Genomic DNA, 12,763 nt, shown 5'->3' on the forward strand with positions numbered 1-12,763 from the left:
TAAATGTAAGTATCATGGTTCGCGAAACGTATAAAAATGGATCTTCTCCAAGCATGATTTCGGACTCGATCTTGAGATCGCTTCATTTGCACTGCAAACTTGCCAAACTAAACGGAAGTCGTTTAATAGTCAGAGCATTGAATCCAAGTCAAGGTGTGCACTCAAGCATGAAAAACAACAGAATTACCGCGTCCAAGAATCAAGAAAGATCTCGAAAAAGCTTTTATAATACTCAGAGTCGGTGCCACGAATGTACGTACGGACTGACTGACCGAGTGACTCGGATCACGAGAATCTGGTTCGCCGGGGAAACTTGGCCAATCAGGGGAAGAAGTATCTACCTACATAGATACAGGTGCTTGGAGAGACTTTCCATCGGCAATCTCCGGAGAAGATTCGTTTCTTTTTGCTCGGGTCGAGCCCCCTCCGAGAATGATGGCACCGGGGGAGAAAAACGCATTCAGCCGAGGTCCACCTCAGACCGGGCCTATAAAAGGAGAAACTCTCCGGATTCAAACCCAAGTCGACCTGAAACATTGGATACGAATAAACCTCTAACTTTCAAGCCACAGCATGAAATCCGTAAGTAGAAGTGTTCAACGTTCATTCAGCCATTGGAGTGTGCTCCCAACCTTCAACGGGCTTGTCGTCCTTTAGTTCGTGATTCTGACCGCACTGTTGGGGCTGAGCTTGGCCGCCCCTGACCACCATACCGAGATGGACCACGCCCCTGAATACAACGTCATGATCCAAGACAAGATTGTTGAGCTCTACGAGTTCTTGAAGGCCGAGCTTGAGGGTGAAGGTGACATTATGGAAGCTATTGACCCTATTGAGAGCGAAGAGGATGAGGATGATCTGGTCAATATTGACGGGGAACCCGTTGGAACTGCGTAAGTTGAAACGAAGACAAATAAATGCCTTCAGGAGGGAAAGAACCTAGTCCTAACCAAAGTTTCATCTTCAGATCCGAGGTCCGCAACAAGCGAAGCGCTGATCCCTTCTTCCTCCGTAAACTCTTCCGTGGACTTCGACGAGGTGGATTTAGACGACGTATTTATAACCGTGGATTCGGCCGCAGATATAGCCGTCGACGAAGCTACGGACGCAAACGTTATCACGGTTAAATACTATAGACACAAACCAATTACGTTAAGGGTTGTGGGGAAAAAAATGTGGTTATGCTCTTTTCGAAACAAATAAATTGATTTCATAAGAGACCAAATATTGTTGCATTTTGTATCGTCGACAATTAGCCAGAGGTGAAGCCGGCATTATCCGAGCTGTCATTAATGCATCAGCCAGCGAATGTTGCATTGAATATGGGCCTGTTTTAAACATTTGTTTTAGCTATGTCTTAGACCACTCTATAAATTAAATGGTCCACGGCTTTGTAAAACGATTCGTACTTGATTGTTCAAGAACACTGGTCTCTGAACGAATTAGATTACTGATGTATCACATCATTATCTTCATGTAAACAACTTACTGCAATCTCTGTGTCTAAGCTATCTAACGCCAAAAACAAGTTTTTTAACATTTAAGCTAAATGTTTTGTCTGCTTTTTCGAGTAGCTAATGGAAATAAGTGATTTTAAGACTTCATTACATTATGGATAAGTTTCGCTGAACACCCAAATCAAGTGACTGATAAGGTCCAGTTATCAGAGCATCATTGAGAAAACAAATTCAAAATAGCATGTGCTCCATTTTTTGTGGATGATTACTCGTATGAGGGCACCATCTAGTGATAATACTTCAAGAATACAATTTACCTTCACAATACACGACAATAATGACAACCACTTGGCACGTCTCCAGCGAGTCAAGTTTATTTCTTGTTTGCCATGAACAGCCATTTGATAGGAGATTGATGGCTCATATTTTAATTATTTGATTGCAAAAACTAGAAGCTAATCTTGTTCCTTGCACTTTTGTTCTCCATTTCCTTCCAAAAAATACTTATTCAAGTCATTTTACATGCTATTGTTTCGAATAATTTTTAATCATTCGCATAATTATGCTTCCCCCGTATCTTCTTGATCCATTATCGATTCTGCAAAAGACAACTGAATCAAAGAGCAATAGACTAGGTCTAAATACAAAAATATGTACTCTCAAACAGAACCTGATAGGAAAACATTCCTCCTGAACCGATTTCAAGGTATGCCCTCTGTCCAAAAGCTGGACCAGTTTTTACCCTCCCTAAATTTAAGTGTCGGGGCCCACTTCCATCCAGTTTTGTCGTAACCGAAGACGCTCCAGAAGATCCCAATCCTGGTTGTCCAGACCCTCGAGAACGTTCGAATCAAGATTTCCACCGAAGGCGAATGCGATGGAAAGTGAGCAACGGTCAAAGTGAACGTTCTTGCCGACATTTTTCTCTGCATCGTTACGTGGTGACCTAAAGTACGGATTGAATGCGATTTGTAGCATCTTGATACTTGGGGAAATGATTTGGATTATGGCTGCTGAAAGGTAATAATAGTCCTTTAGCTGTGGATGTGACTTGATCCAAAGTTGACGAGTAGGATCTATGTTAAAAGTTTTGCAATGATTTGAATACCTTCAATGGAAAATGAGTGTGTGGGTTGTTCTTGTGGTCAGCTTTAGTCATCTTTGATCAAGTCTTCTGGGCCAGGGCATTTTTAGCTCTGTACGAGGAAAACAAAATGGATGATTTACACCTGACAGGCCCATTAAAACATTCGTTGTTGCAATTGTTGCCCAGGTAATAAAGAGCTAGGTTATAAAATGTGATCAGGATTTCTTGAATTATGTGTTATTGAGGAAGGGGGCCGGACTACTTGACGCTGGACAAGAGCCTACGTCACTTTAGTTATTCCGGTAACTCAAAATATATAGTGTCAATCAATTTAGCGTTCGTGGTTCAATAATGCAATTTGTTCATAAATGTGATTTTGTACCAAGTGTGCATGGTGCGTTACTAGTAACACGAACGCAAAATGCCGAATTAGGGATGTTAAATTTTGGCAGATTGACGTAAAGCGAAAATGATTCGTTCTTCGTGCGAGAAGTCTCCTTTGAGAAATGTCTCGGTTGATTAATTGTTATTACGACTCTTGATCAAGTTACGTAAAGTATGGAAATAGAGGAAAGTGCATGCAAAAAAAACATATTGCTGGACTTGTTGGCCATGTAATTGATGGTATTGCTTGCAGGGACATCGCCCTTAAGGCTAATGAGAAAAGGAAGAGTGTAAACGAAAAACATTTTTCCCAATGTTTTTTGATCCGATGTGCTTAAAATGAACATCTCTAATGATGGGCCTCAGGGTCTTATGAGGCTTCATAATGCTCGCTCAACCCATGATTTATACTCTTTTAACCTATGTTTTGAGAGTTACGAAACTCCGACGCATTTTCAATCCCGCAATAGACTAAATCATACAACTTTCGGTTTACCTTTCTATCAAAATATACTGTAATTGTTAAGGATGGGAGCCGTAATTTTACCCATTTGACCATAATAAATCTCGAGATATTGGTCAGACGACTCAAGGGAACTCTCTATTCATGTCCTGTCATGAAAATCAGATTAAAAAATTTGACATCACGAGGTAAAGGATCTTCCCCTTTTTAACTCACTTGCGCAAACTAGAACCTATAAGGCGAGACTGGTGAAAAACAACTAATAAAAATGCTAATGCAAATGTTCGCTCAAGTTTGGATTAGCTATATAAACGGCAGATTGTCATTGGCATCGTCAGTCATTTGGAACCACCTAAAACCGTCCAGTCTTCATATTCGTGCAAATTCAGGAACAAAAACAGAAGACCTAGTTACAATGAAGTTGGTAAGTTCATTCTCGGCTTTTATTGAAAATCACAGTACCTTAAACTAACCTAAGACACATTTTACAATCAAACATTAATCTAACCATAATTGGGATAAATCAAGTCATATGAAGGGTTCTGATTTGTGGCTAGGATTCGCGAGATAAACATTGTTAATAAACTTTGAATTGGTAACGCGAGATCTGTTGCTAATCGTTGAAGCCGATATTGAGTGGCTTTCAAGTTTTCTACATGAAGGAATGACTACCTTGGTATTATCGAGCAATTCTGACAAGAGATTCTAGAGGTGCTCGTGTTTAACAGAATGAAATGACTTGCATTTTTTTCTTACTTGCAATATCAGAACTAGTGACCGAATTTCAAGATCATTCCAAATTTCTCATGCTCTATCATTTTGAAATAGTAGAGTATTTCATATTGTACTATCTTGTCTTCCAAAAGACATTTTCACGGTTTTCCCTAAATGCAGTGGGCGGGTCCACAAATCAATGAAATTCTCTTCTAGATAAAATAACCAACACATTAGATAGAAATGGGTCTTAAATGAGCACGAAAAATAAGGACTTCATCACTACGACAAGTTTTGGGCCTTTTAGCAAGACCTTTATCAGCCTAAAGTTATGATATCATTTGAAAACTTCCCAATATCTAGATTAGGTGGGAGGAGCTTGATAGACTAGTCTCCTTCACGTAACGAAATGGGGTCTAATAGCATCAAAAATAATCCCATAAATCCCGTAGATGCTGGCTTTGGCCGCCCTAATGGGGCTAGGGCTGGGTGCTCCCATGGGTCCTCAGACGATTGTCTCTCCGAGCTCCGGGTCCCTCGTTGTGATCCCTCTGTCGCCCGAGCAATTGGCCGAGTTTTTTTCGATCCTGGATAACGATCAGGGGGAAAATGAAGGCACGATCTATGTCGACGATGAAGAGGACGAGGATGTTCAAATTCCAGTGGAAGAGGACGGTGTTCAAGAAGTGCCCGATATGTCCATGTAAGATAATACTTTTCGATATTAAGCTTCTATCGCTTTTGGGGTGTCTATGTGTAATTTGCAACTTTGTCACAATGCAGGACTAATTTGATCCCTTCTCGAGAGAAGAGGAGTGCCGATCCCGAGCCTTTCTTCTTCCGACGTCGGCGAAGATTCAATCGTCGACGAGGACGTTTCGGACCTCGACGTCGTTTCAGACGTCGACGATTCTACCGCCACCATTGAACACAGCAAGAAGGCTTGGGATTGAAAAAAAAAATGATCGCTGTATAAGCATTGGAAATGATGTGAAGAAGCCAATCTGAATTGATGGAAATATATTATCTAATGAACAAGCAACTTTCCAATGTCATGTTTCCTACCAATTGAATGGTTTCAGCGTACTTGGATAGCTCGAAGATATTTCCATGATATAACCTGACCAAAGTCGGCCATTTGCGAGCAGACAAAGATATGGATGAAGGATGGTTAACCTCATGGTTCTTGTATCTCGTGCAGTTCTTATTCTTTGGTTCAATTGATGTTTTAGGCATGAACCTTTTTTGATAGCTTTTTGATTTGTGTTCTTATCTCCATCTTCAAGAAGACGAATATTATGAATTGCCTGAATATTCCCTGGGATTCGTCCCATTCCAATTTCGAACGAACAAAAGAAATTGATTCTCCTTTAAGAAATTGCTCTTATTCCATTTTTCACGCACAGAAAATCAATCAAAAGACGACACGTATTCTGTCTTTTTGAACAAACAAAGATTCAACAACTCACAATCCCATCGGGTATCATCATGATCCCAAAATCTCGGCGTTCAATGTTTAGATCCAAAGGGAATCTCACCCAAGACTCATTCTTGGGGATGAACATGTAGATATCGCTTAGAAATACTTGGCTCGTTGGTTGGTATCCTCCAAACACGAAAAGTTTGCCGTCAAACTTGTTCATACGACTCAAAAATGTCTTCGGGAAAGCAAAATCCGGACCAGCTCGCCACGTTTGTTGGGGCCAATTGAAAATCTCCGTATGAGGGTTGATGACCACCTGGTTTTGAAGTCCACCCACAACCAAAATACTTAACTCCTGATTGGTGCTCAAGAACGTTCCACATTCCACATAATATCTCGGTAAGGCCATGGGATCCAGACTGGCCCATTGTTGAGTGGTCCAATCTAAGACGTAAGTCGTCTGCAGTTCCGTGCCACCGGAATCCTTGCCTCCGGCAATAAATATATGATTATCATCCAAACCACAAGCACAGAACCCTTTAGCAGCCATAGGCAGATCCGGACCCGGATCCAAGGAACCATTGGCATTGAGGATCAGGGTCATTTCAGTCTTATCTCCATCATAGTCTCCGCCCATTAGAAGGATCCAAGAATCTCGAATCCGGCCTAATGAATAATCTGCCCATTCAGCGGCCAAGGTTCCAATCGATTCCCATGTGTGAGCTTCGTAGTTGTATGAGGTGATATCTAACTCGTTTCCACTTCCACCAATGACTAGAAGCTTGCTACCTAAGACAAACGAAGGCATAGCATATCTTTCAGGCAAAAGCGGTGTCGGACTTGTACAATGTTTAGCATTGACAAGGTCGATCACTTCAATATTGGAAGTGCCACCGTATCCTGAGGTTTTTCCACCGATGATCATAACTTTGGACCAAGCTATAAGAGATTCAAATTTCCAGATAGATCCTCAATCTTTGCATCGTATAATTGGAACTACTAGTCCTTAACATCGGACGTTTCACTGGCCAGTACTAATATGAATACAACTGAAGCTTAGTATACTGTACATTTGCAGTGTATCTACTCACAAACCTCTAGAGATATGGACTGCAAATGAAAGCATAAAAATCTTATTTCTTAAACTTTCAAATAAGTGCTTCAAAGGGTCAAAAGATCTTGCTGAATTAATGTACTTGGCCCACTAATTTAGGGAACTCAGGAGATGAGATATGGCCAAGGTTATGTTAGGAACACTACATAAATTTCAAATTTTCGGCCTGCTCTTGGTCAGTAACAGAGGCTTTGGACAACATAACTTTGAAACGAATCAATTTACAAGTAAATGATATAAAGCTGACCTGCCTTAAACTAAAAAGATCTGCCTTTCTTATTTCATTACCTTAGTTCGAAAAAGGGCTCAGAGTGGCTATGACCAAGAGCAAGCCAATTTGGTGGGAAACTCTTTCGCAGTCCATATTTCTAGAAGTTCGTGACCCAGTGTATTGTTAAGAAATATTTTCGTTGGTATTACTCAAGAACAATTTGGGAAAATAATTGAACTACCAAGAAAAACTTTGATGAATTCTTTTTGCACTTTCAGAGAAAAAACATATTGGATCAAAAGTTATGCCTTTTAAAACGAGCTGTTTATAATAAGGCAAAGGTTGAATGAAGGCGCTCCTCTTATTAACAAAGGAGGACTAAACAATAATTTTGTGTAAGCTTTGAAGGTAGAGACCTTTTAATCCAGTTGTTCAGTTGTCAATGACGGAGCCTAGCTCCCCCGTTGATATGCCAGCGGTTTAAGGCACAAGTCTAGGACTATCAAATTCTTTCATTTACGTAAAACATGTGGGCTATTTACATTCCCAAAGCGTGATATAAATAGTCTTTCTTTGCTACCTTAATGGAACATCAGACAAGGTCTCGTTTCCTTCGCTCTAAAAATTGAATCCATCCCTTCAAAAGGCAATTTATTTAGTTCTCTTTTACTTCGCTCTAGAGTTAAAGTAGGTAGTTAAACGCCTTGTCAAGTTTTTTTGGAATTACTTAAGCACATCTTGGCACTTTTCTTGGTCGCATCACCACCAGGAATAATAAATTTGACTTCGCGTTTTGAGATTCACGCAGAGGCTAAATCTTACATACCATATAATAAAAAACCCTGTGATTTCCTCATGAAAAATAGTACTGCACTTTGCTAGCACTTATACAATATTAGTAAATGGTCCAGTGGGACTGGTATTTCGCGTTAGATGTCTTTGTTTCATTTGGCCCCTACTTCAGCGCCTTCAATTTGGTGTGAAGTGCTTACTCTAGCAATACTTTTGGCTTCAACATGCCATCAACCCATCATATCTTAACTCAATTATCCGGACAATTGATGGATACTTGCAGAGTCACAAAAACGAATACTTAATTTTCGTCCTCTCGTCCAAGCGACCTCTGCTTTAGGATCACATGCCTAAATATTTTAAAAGTACACTATCCCCCCAAAATTTGTGCCACATAATCAATATTCTTTGACAAGTATTGATTAATTTAGACTGATGAGAGTCCAGCAGGAATTAGAACAGCACCTGATGCATTCACTTCATAGACCTTGATTCCGTCCACAGAAGGATCCTGTTCAGAGGCAAAGCTCCAGCTCCGCAAGAGGTGACACCGTTGTTGCCCGTCCAATTTGAAGCCAGTACAATTGATCTGAGAAGTCAGGCACCTAGCCCCACAAACCATGTTCGACCTGAGGGAAAACATGAATATAGGAAATTGCAGGGTCTGATTTGACATAATCCGGAACAGGTTCCAAATTGGATGGAGTAAAATTTTGACCCAGCTTCAGTTAACGATAAAGGTCAAATTGAGGGGCTCAAAATAATGATAGATGAGCGAATTGTATTCTTAGATTTTGGCACAGTGATTGCCGTGTTCCTACTGATGACTTGATTAGGATAATTCGAAGTTTGAAGTCATGGTTTAGGAACCCAATATACATGTATGTAGAAACATACTTAGCGCTTGATAAGCTTGAGAGCTCTGGAGGTACGGACTGTATTTCAAATAAAAGAGTGCGTCAACTGATTGCCGGTCGCCTTTGACTTGGCTCGAGTCTTTTCTTCAGCCCTTTGCACTCGATTCTTTTTTCATGTATCATGATATAAATCGACCATTGGATAATGAATCCTCTTACCTCTAATGAATGCCATTAAACGTTTTTCTTACTTGCCGATAATTATTGGTATTCTAGAACTATTGTCGTCACATATGTAAGCTTACCCAGCCGAAAGGTCATTAATTCCAACTTTCGAATCCTCGAAACTGAACGGAGTAATGGTGCGAGATCTAAAATACATCACCGGTAGCTTCATCAAAGATGTGTCTGAAAATCCGAAGGCCAATAGTGAGGTGGGCAAGAGGAGACAAAATGAAAGGACCAACATCGTAAACGACAATCGCAAACTGAACGACTTATTGGGTGAGAATGAGAAAGGGGTACTCCAGTCAAGTTAATGATAGGTTTTATCCTGTCTTTTTCGCTCCGCCCTTTTCCCTGTTCCTCAAATTTTGGGAACCACAACGGCAAAATCAATGGGCTTTTTCAAGATTAAGAAAGATCGCGATGATTGGCCGCGATGGCGCTTTTGCGTATGGTGCTATCGTCCTCCCATCTAGGGGTCAAAAAGCTAATTATTAAAGATTTCAGATTGATGTCCTCCTTACGCCGCACGAAATATGTTTTACGTTCTGCACTCCAGAGGGCGCTTGGTCATTCAGCCTCTACCAAATAAAGGGTCGATTGGGCCAATTCCTTGTCATCGAATCATAATGCGTTTGTGTTGTTTTTGACTAATTCTATCACAATCTTACTTTCAATTAGTGCCTCGGGTCACATAATGTCCGGACATGAAATTGTGTTCGAGGCAAGGCAAGAGCAGTTTATGTAGCAATCTACCGTGCCTCTTCCCGTTTTCTTTGGGCGGTGTGACCTTGCAAATAAGGGCCCTTATTCAATATGGGCAAGCTTGGCTGCACGCTTAAAGAGGAAAGCAAGCCCAAGAAAGCGATGGATTCTTTGCTTCCTTTTTCTCCAAGCTAGTTCTCTCTGAGTAGAGGGCTCTACCTCTGAGGGCTCTCATCGGTAGTGCATAAACAAAAGAAATAGTCATTACTTTTTCAAAGGCATCAATGACGGAGGTCTATTGTTCAAACAAGTGTTTTCTTAACCATCCCTTGACAACATTGAATCAATTTCAAGCCAATTTTCACCCGACATTGAGCTACCGTTGGCTCTTTAATTTAGCTACTTTTGAAACAACGCTTTGAACGGTAGGAAGCGTCGGTGTCTGAAGCGGATGACTCCAGGTTGAAATGAAAACGTTTTGCTGAAGTAGTAAATTAACGGTGTAAACGTCCAGCGGGTTTTTCGGGGAAGCTTAACCAAGCTGTTCTCTTTGCGAATTCTTTTGCCAAAAGCAACAAAAGTTTTCTCTTGTGCAAACTCAAATAAAAAGAGGAAACAACACCCTGTAAGGCCTTTTTAGGTCGCCTGTGAAGCCATTGATAATGTGGAGGTTAATGCGAACCTGCATCATGGAGATGTGTTTTCTAGTGTGTTTTCAACTCGGCAGAGTTCTTTAACACCTCATTGCTCTAATAATAAGTGTTGATGGCGAGACTAGCCATGTTGAGCAGTTAGATGATACTGTAGTAACCGATCAAGATGCTTTAGAGGTCAAAAGGGGCTTGAGGCTTTCAAGTTACCTTGGCCCTGATGGTGTGACATCTCAGTTTCTGATGAGATGCTCACAGGTTCTCAATCCATTGCTTCTGGATCAGGTCACAGCAAGTCATCGAGCGGCACGAGTCAGTTGATGTAATCTATCTCGACTTTGCTACGGCCTTTGACAAGGTAAATCATGGGCTTTTAGTTAACCTGCTCAAGGACGGCTCTACCCTGGACACATAGTCACCCCTAGAAATCAACAGCTGCAAGACATCGAAAGGTGTAAATTTGAATCGACTGTGCTCTGGTCCCATGAAATCTGAAGTGAAATCCGTTTATAAATCATTGTGTGTGACTACTACTCAATGACACGCCCTTGGGTTGACCTCACTAACATTTTGCCAAACCATTTCAAGAAGTTGGCCAACCTGACCCGTCCCCTCACACTGGATTAGAGCCATTAAAGATATCAAATCCAATATCCTCTGATCGTCTGCAAAAAGCCTTACTATTTGTAGCCCAGAGACCGCCCATCCTTATTTCCCAGGACTTGGCCATCCAAAGACCAAACAAAGCCCTGTCATCAAGACTTGTAAATGCAAGCAACCTAGGGAGCTTGATGTGGATTCATTAAAACTAAGAAAGAGGTTGACCAGCTTGAACAAGTTGAGATTATTGACATATGATTGGGCATGCAGCGAGTATTTGTGAGTGAGTGTCTTTCAGCTTGCTTGCCTGTGAATCTGTGTAATAGAATGTCAATTGTGTATTTTCTTCAAAAGTGTTGTCCCTTGCTCTTCTATGTGATAACTGATGTGACTGACTAGCCAAGTTTGTTTGTCCTGAGATCATTGGCCAAGATGAATCATTTCATTGGCCATTAGTCCCCACATTGTCAACGGCATTCATGACACCTGGAGAGAGCATTAAGAGTTTCTACAAATGTTGTAAAAAGCCAGGGGGAATTTCAACTCTATCCCCAGACGGCCATCAGCAACCTGTTTCCAACTTGAGACCCCCAACTAGTGGACCCATAATCGTATTTTCTATTAAATAAAGTGAAGTGTTTGTAATTAGGCCTTGGGACCCCCATTCCATATTTAGAGGCTAAACTGTAAAGTTGTTGGCCTGCGTGGTGACTTGGCCTACAACCACATCAATCATAATTTTCTTCGAAAAAGTGGAAGAAATAAAGCAAACCAAAAAAATGATCACTTTACCCTTGACATATATTGAATTCATATGAATGATGGGTGTGAACTTCGTGTTGTTTGGTCTCTTGATTATGAAATGCATTTGAAAAAGCCCATCGAGTTACCTCTTTTTAAATAGGCCTTGGGACCCCCATTCCATATTTAGAGGCTAAACTGTAAAGTTGTTGGCCTGCGTGGTGACTTGGCCTACAACCACATCAATCATAATTTTCTTCGAAAAAGTGGAAGAAATAAAGCAAACCAAAAAAATGATCACTTTACCCTTGACAGATATTGAATTCATATGAATGATGGGTGTGAACTTCGTGTTGTTTGGTCTCTTGATTATGAAATGCATTTGAAAAAGCCGACGAGTAATTTCTTTTTAAATGTATCAGATATATTTCTGTCAACATAGTTTTGTGCAAAAGCTTAGTAACAAAAAACTTCTCACCGGACACTTTTGTCTCATTGTTCAAAAGGACTCTTTGTTGTTCAGCCCATGCAAACTATATATCACGACACTTCTTAGATTATATATTAATGGCTGAAAGCGTGTGTACCTGCCAAAAGCAACTGGAATGATGAAACTAACATTAGTGATAAACGTTATTGATCTGAATGCCAAGGTTTTAACAAAACTCACACGTTTTTTGACCTACTGAAGAGCTAGTGCACATTGCCTTTTCGTTGTCTGCCCTCTGGGCACTGTCCACCTCCATGTTTAGAGAACTCCTTGACCTGCTCCACGATATAGGAATCCAGGGTAAGGTTATCAATTGTTTAAGAAGCCGTTCATTATTCATTATACCTTCCGAGCAAATACTGAGAACCATCTGAAAGATATTCAAGCTATATAATTGGTACTTTGGAGATTCCAGAGCTCAAGAAGCACAATATTTCCCAGATAAATCTGTCAATCAACTAGACCTGAAAAGGGTTACCCTGAGAATATACTCTATGAGTAACGAAAGAGCTGCCATCTGACTCCGAACGAACGAACACTCTATGAGCCAATGGGTTACCTATAAAGGAATTCCTAGCAATTTAAACGCAATTAATGTGACAATCGTTGAGTTATATCGTACCAAATTGGTAAAGAATGTCACATTTAGAAAAATATTATGGCAAATTTGGGAAACAATATTATCACCTTGTTCCGGCAAAACCCTGTTTCATTTCAAGAGATTTGTTGTTTGCTCTGCTCCATAACAAGTCAAGTTACAATGGACTCAGTTGTCCAATTTAGATGCCAACATTAACCATTTACCTCCATTTGAGATTTGGGATGCCATTTCTCAATTCACAATATGATA

General features: G+C 40.6%; 3 protein-coding genes across 3 annotated transcripts; 2 read left to right on the plus strand and 1 right to left on the minus strand.

Annotated features, from left to right (window-relative positions):
* The first annotated feature begins 265 nt into the window (after window positions 1–265).
* Window positions 266–1,291, plus strand: LOC131890299 (uncharacterized). Its single transcript, XM_059239623.1, has 3 exons — window positions 266–582; window positions 658–893; window positions 968–1,291. The coding sequence occupies exons 1-3, from the start codon at window positions 574–576 to the stop codon at window positions 1,125–1,127; spliced, it is 405 nt and encodes a 134-aa protein (XP_059095606.1). The 5' UTR covers window positions 266–573; the 3' UTR covers window positions 1,128–1,291.
* A 2,363-nt stretch (window positions 1,292–3,654) lies between these two features.
* LOC131890705 (uncharacterized) lies at window positions 3,655–5,147 on the plus strand. The gene is made up of 3 exons (XM_059240111.1): window positions 3,655–3,815; window positions 4,558–4,808; window positions 4,889–5,147. The coding sequence occupies exons 1-3, from the start codon at window positions 3,660–3,662 to the stop codon at window positions 5,031–5,033; spliced, it is 552 nt and encodes a 183-aa protein (XP_059096094.1). The 5' UTR covers window positions 3,655–3,659; the 3' UTR covers window positions 5,034–5,147.
* Window positions 5,148–5,363: 216 nt separating this feature from the next.
* LOC131890703 (uncharacterized) lies at window positions 5,364–8,986 on the minus strand. Its single transcript, XM_059240110.1, has 3 exons — window positions 8,808–8,986; window positions 8,111–8,274; window positions 5,364–6,467 (listed from the first exon to the last, which is right to left on the minus strand). The coding sequence occupies exons 1-3, from the start codon at window positions 8,969–8,971 to the stop codon at window positions 5,563–5,565; spliced, it is 1,233 nt and encodes a 410-aa protein (XP_059096093.1). The 5' UTR covers window positions 8,972–8,986; the 3' UTR covers window positions 5,364–5,562.
* Between the last annotated feature and the right edge of the window lie 3,777 nt (window positions 8,987–12,763).

The sequence above is a fragment of the Tigriopus californicus genome, chromosome 11 (assembly GCF_007210705.1).
Source record: "Tigriopus californicus strain San Diego chromosome 11, Tcal_SD_v2.1, whole genome shotgun sequence".
In the NCBI taxonomy this organism is placed as follows: domain Eukaryota; kingdom Metazoa; phylum Arthropoda; class Copepoda; order Harpacticoida; family Harpacticidae; genus Tigriopus; species Tigriopus californicus.

What these genes read in the sequence shown, in the direction of transcription:
- LOC131890703 (XM_059240110.1), bottom strand. Translation starts at nt 8,971, where the DNA reads ATGTTGGTCCTTTCATTTTGTCTCCTCTTGCCCACCTCACTATTGGCC. An exon ending in ATTAATGACCTTTCGGCTGG is followed by an intron (nt 8,275 to 8,807) that starts GTAAGCTTACAT and finishes GTTTTCCCTCAG; the next exon opens with GTCGAACATGGTTTGTGGGG. An exon ending in CTATGAAGTGAATGCATCAG is followed by an intron (nt 6,468 to 8,110) that starts GTGCTGTTCTAA and finishes AATCTCTTATAG; the next exon opens with CTTGGTCCAAAGTTATGATC.
- LOC131890705 (XM_059240111.1), top strand. Translation starts at nt 3,660, where the DNA reads ATGCTAATGCAAATGTTCGCTCAAGTTTGGATTAGCTATATAAACGGC. An exon ending in ACCTAGTTACAATGAAGTTG is followed by an intron (nt 3,816 to 4,557) that starts GTAAGTTCATTC and finishes TAAATCCCGTAG; the next exon opens with ATGCTGGCTTTGGCCGCCCT. An exon ending in GAAGTGCCCGATATGTCCAT is followed by an intron (nt 4,809 to 4,888) that starts GTAAGATAATAC and finishes GTCACAATGCAG; the next exon opens with GACTAATTTGATCCCTTCTC.
- LOC131890299 (XM_059239623.1), top strand. An exon ending in GGGGAACCCGTTGGAACTGC is followed by an intron (nt 894 to 967) that starts GTAAGTTGAAAC and finishes TTTCATCTTCAG; the next exon opens with ATCCGAGGTCCGCAACAAGC.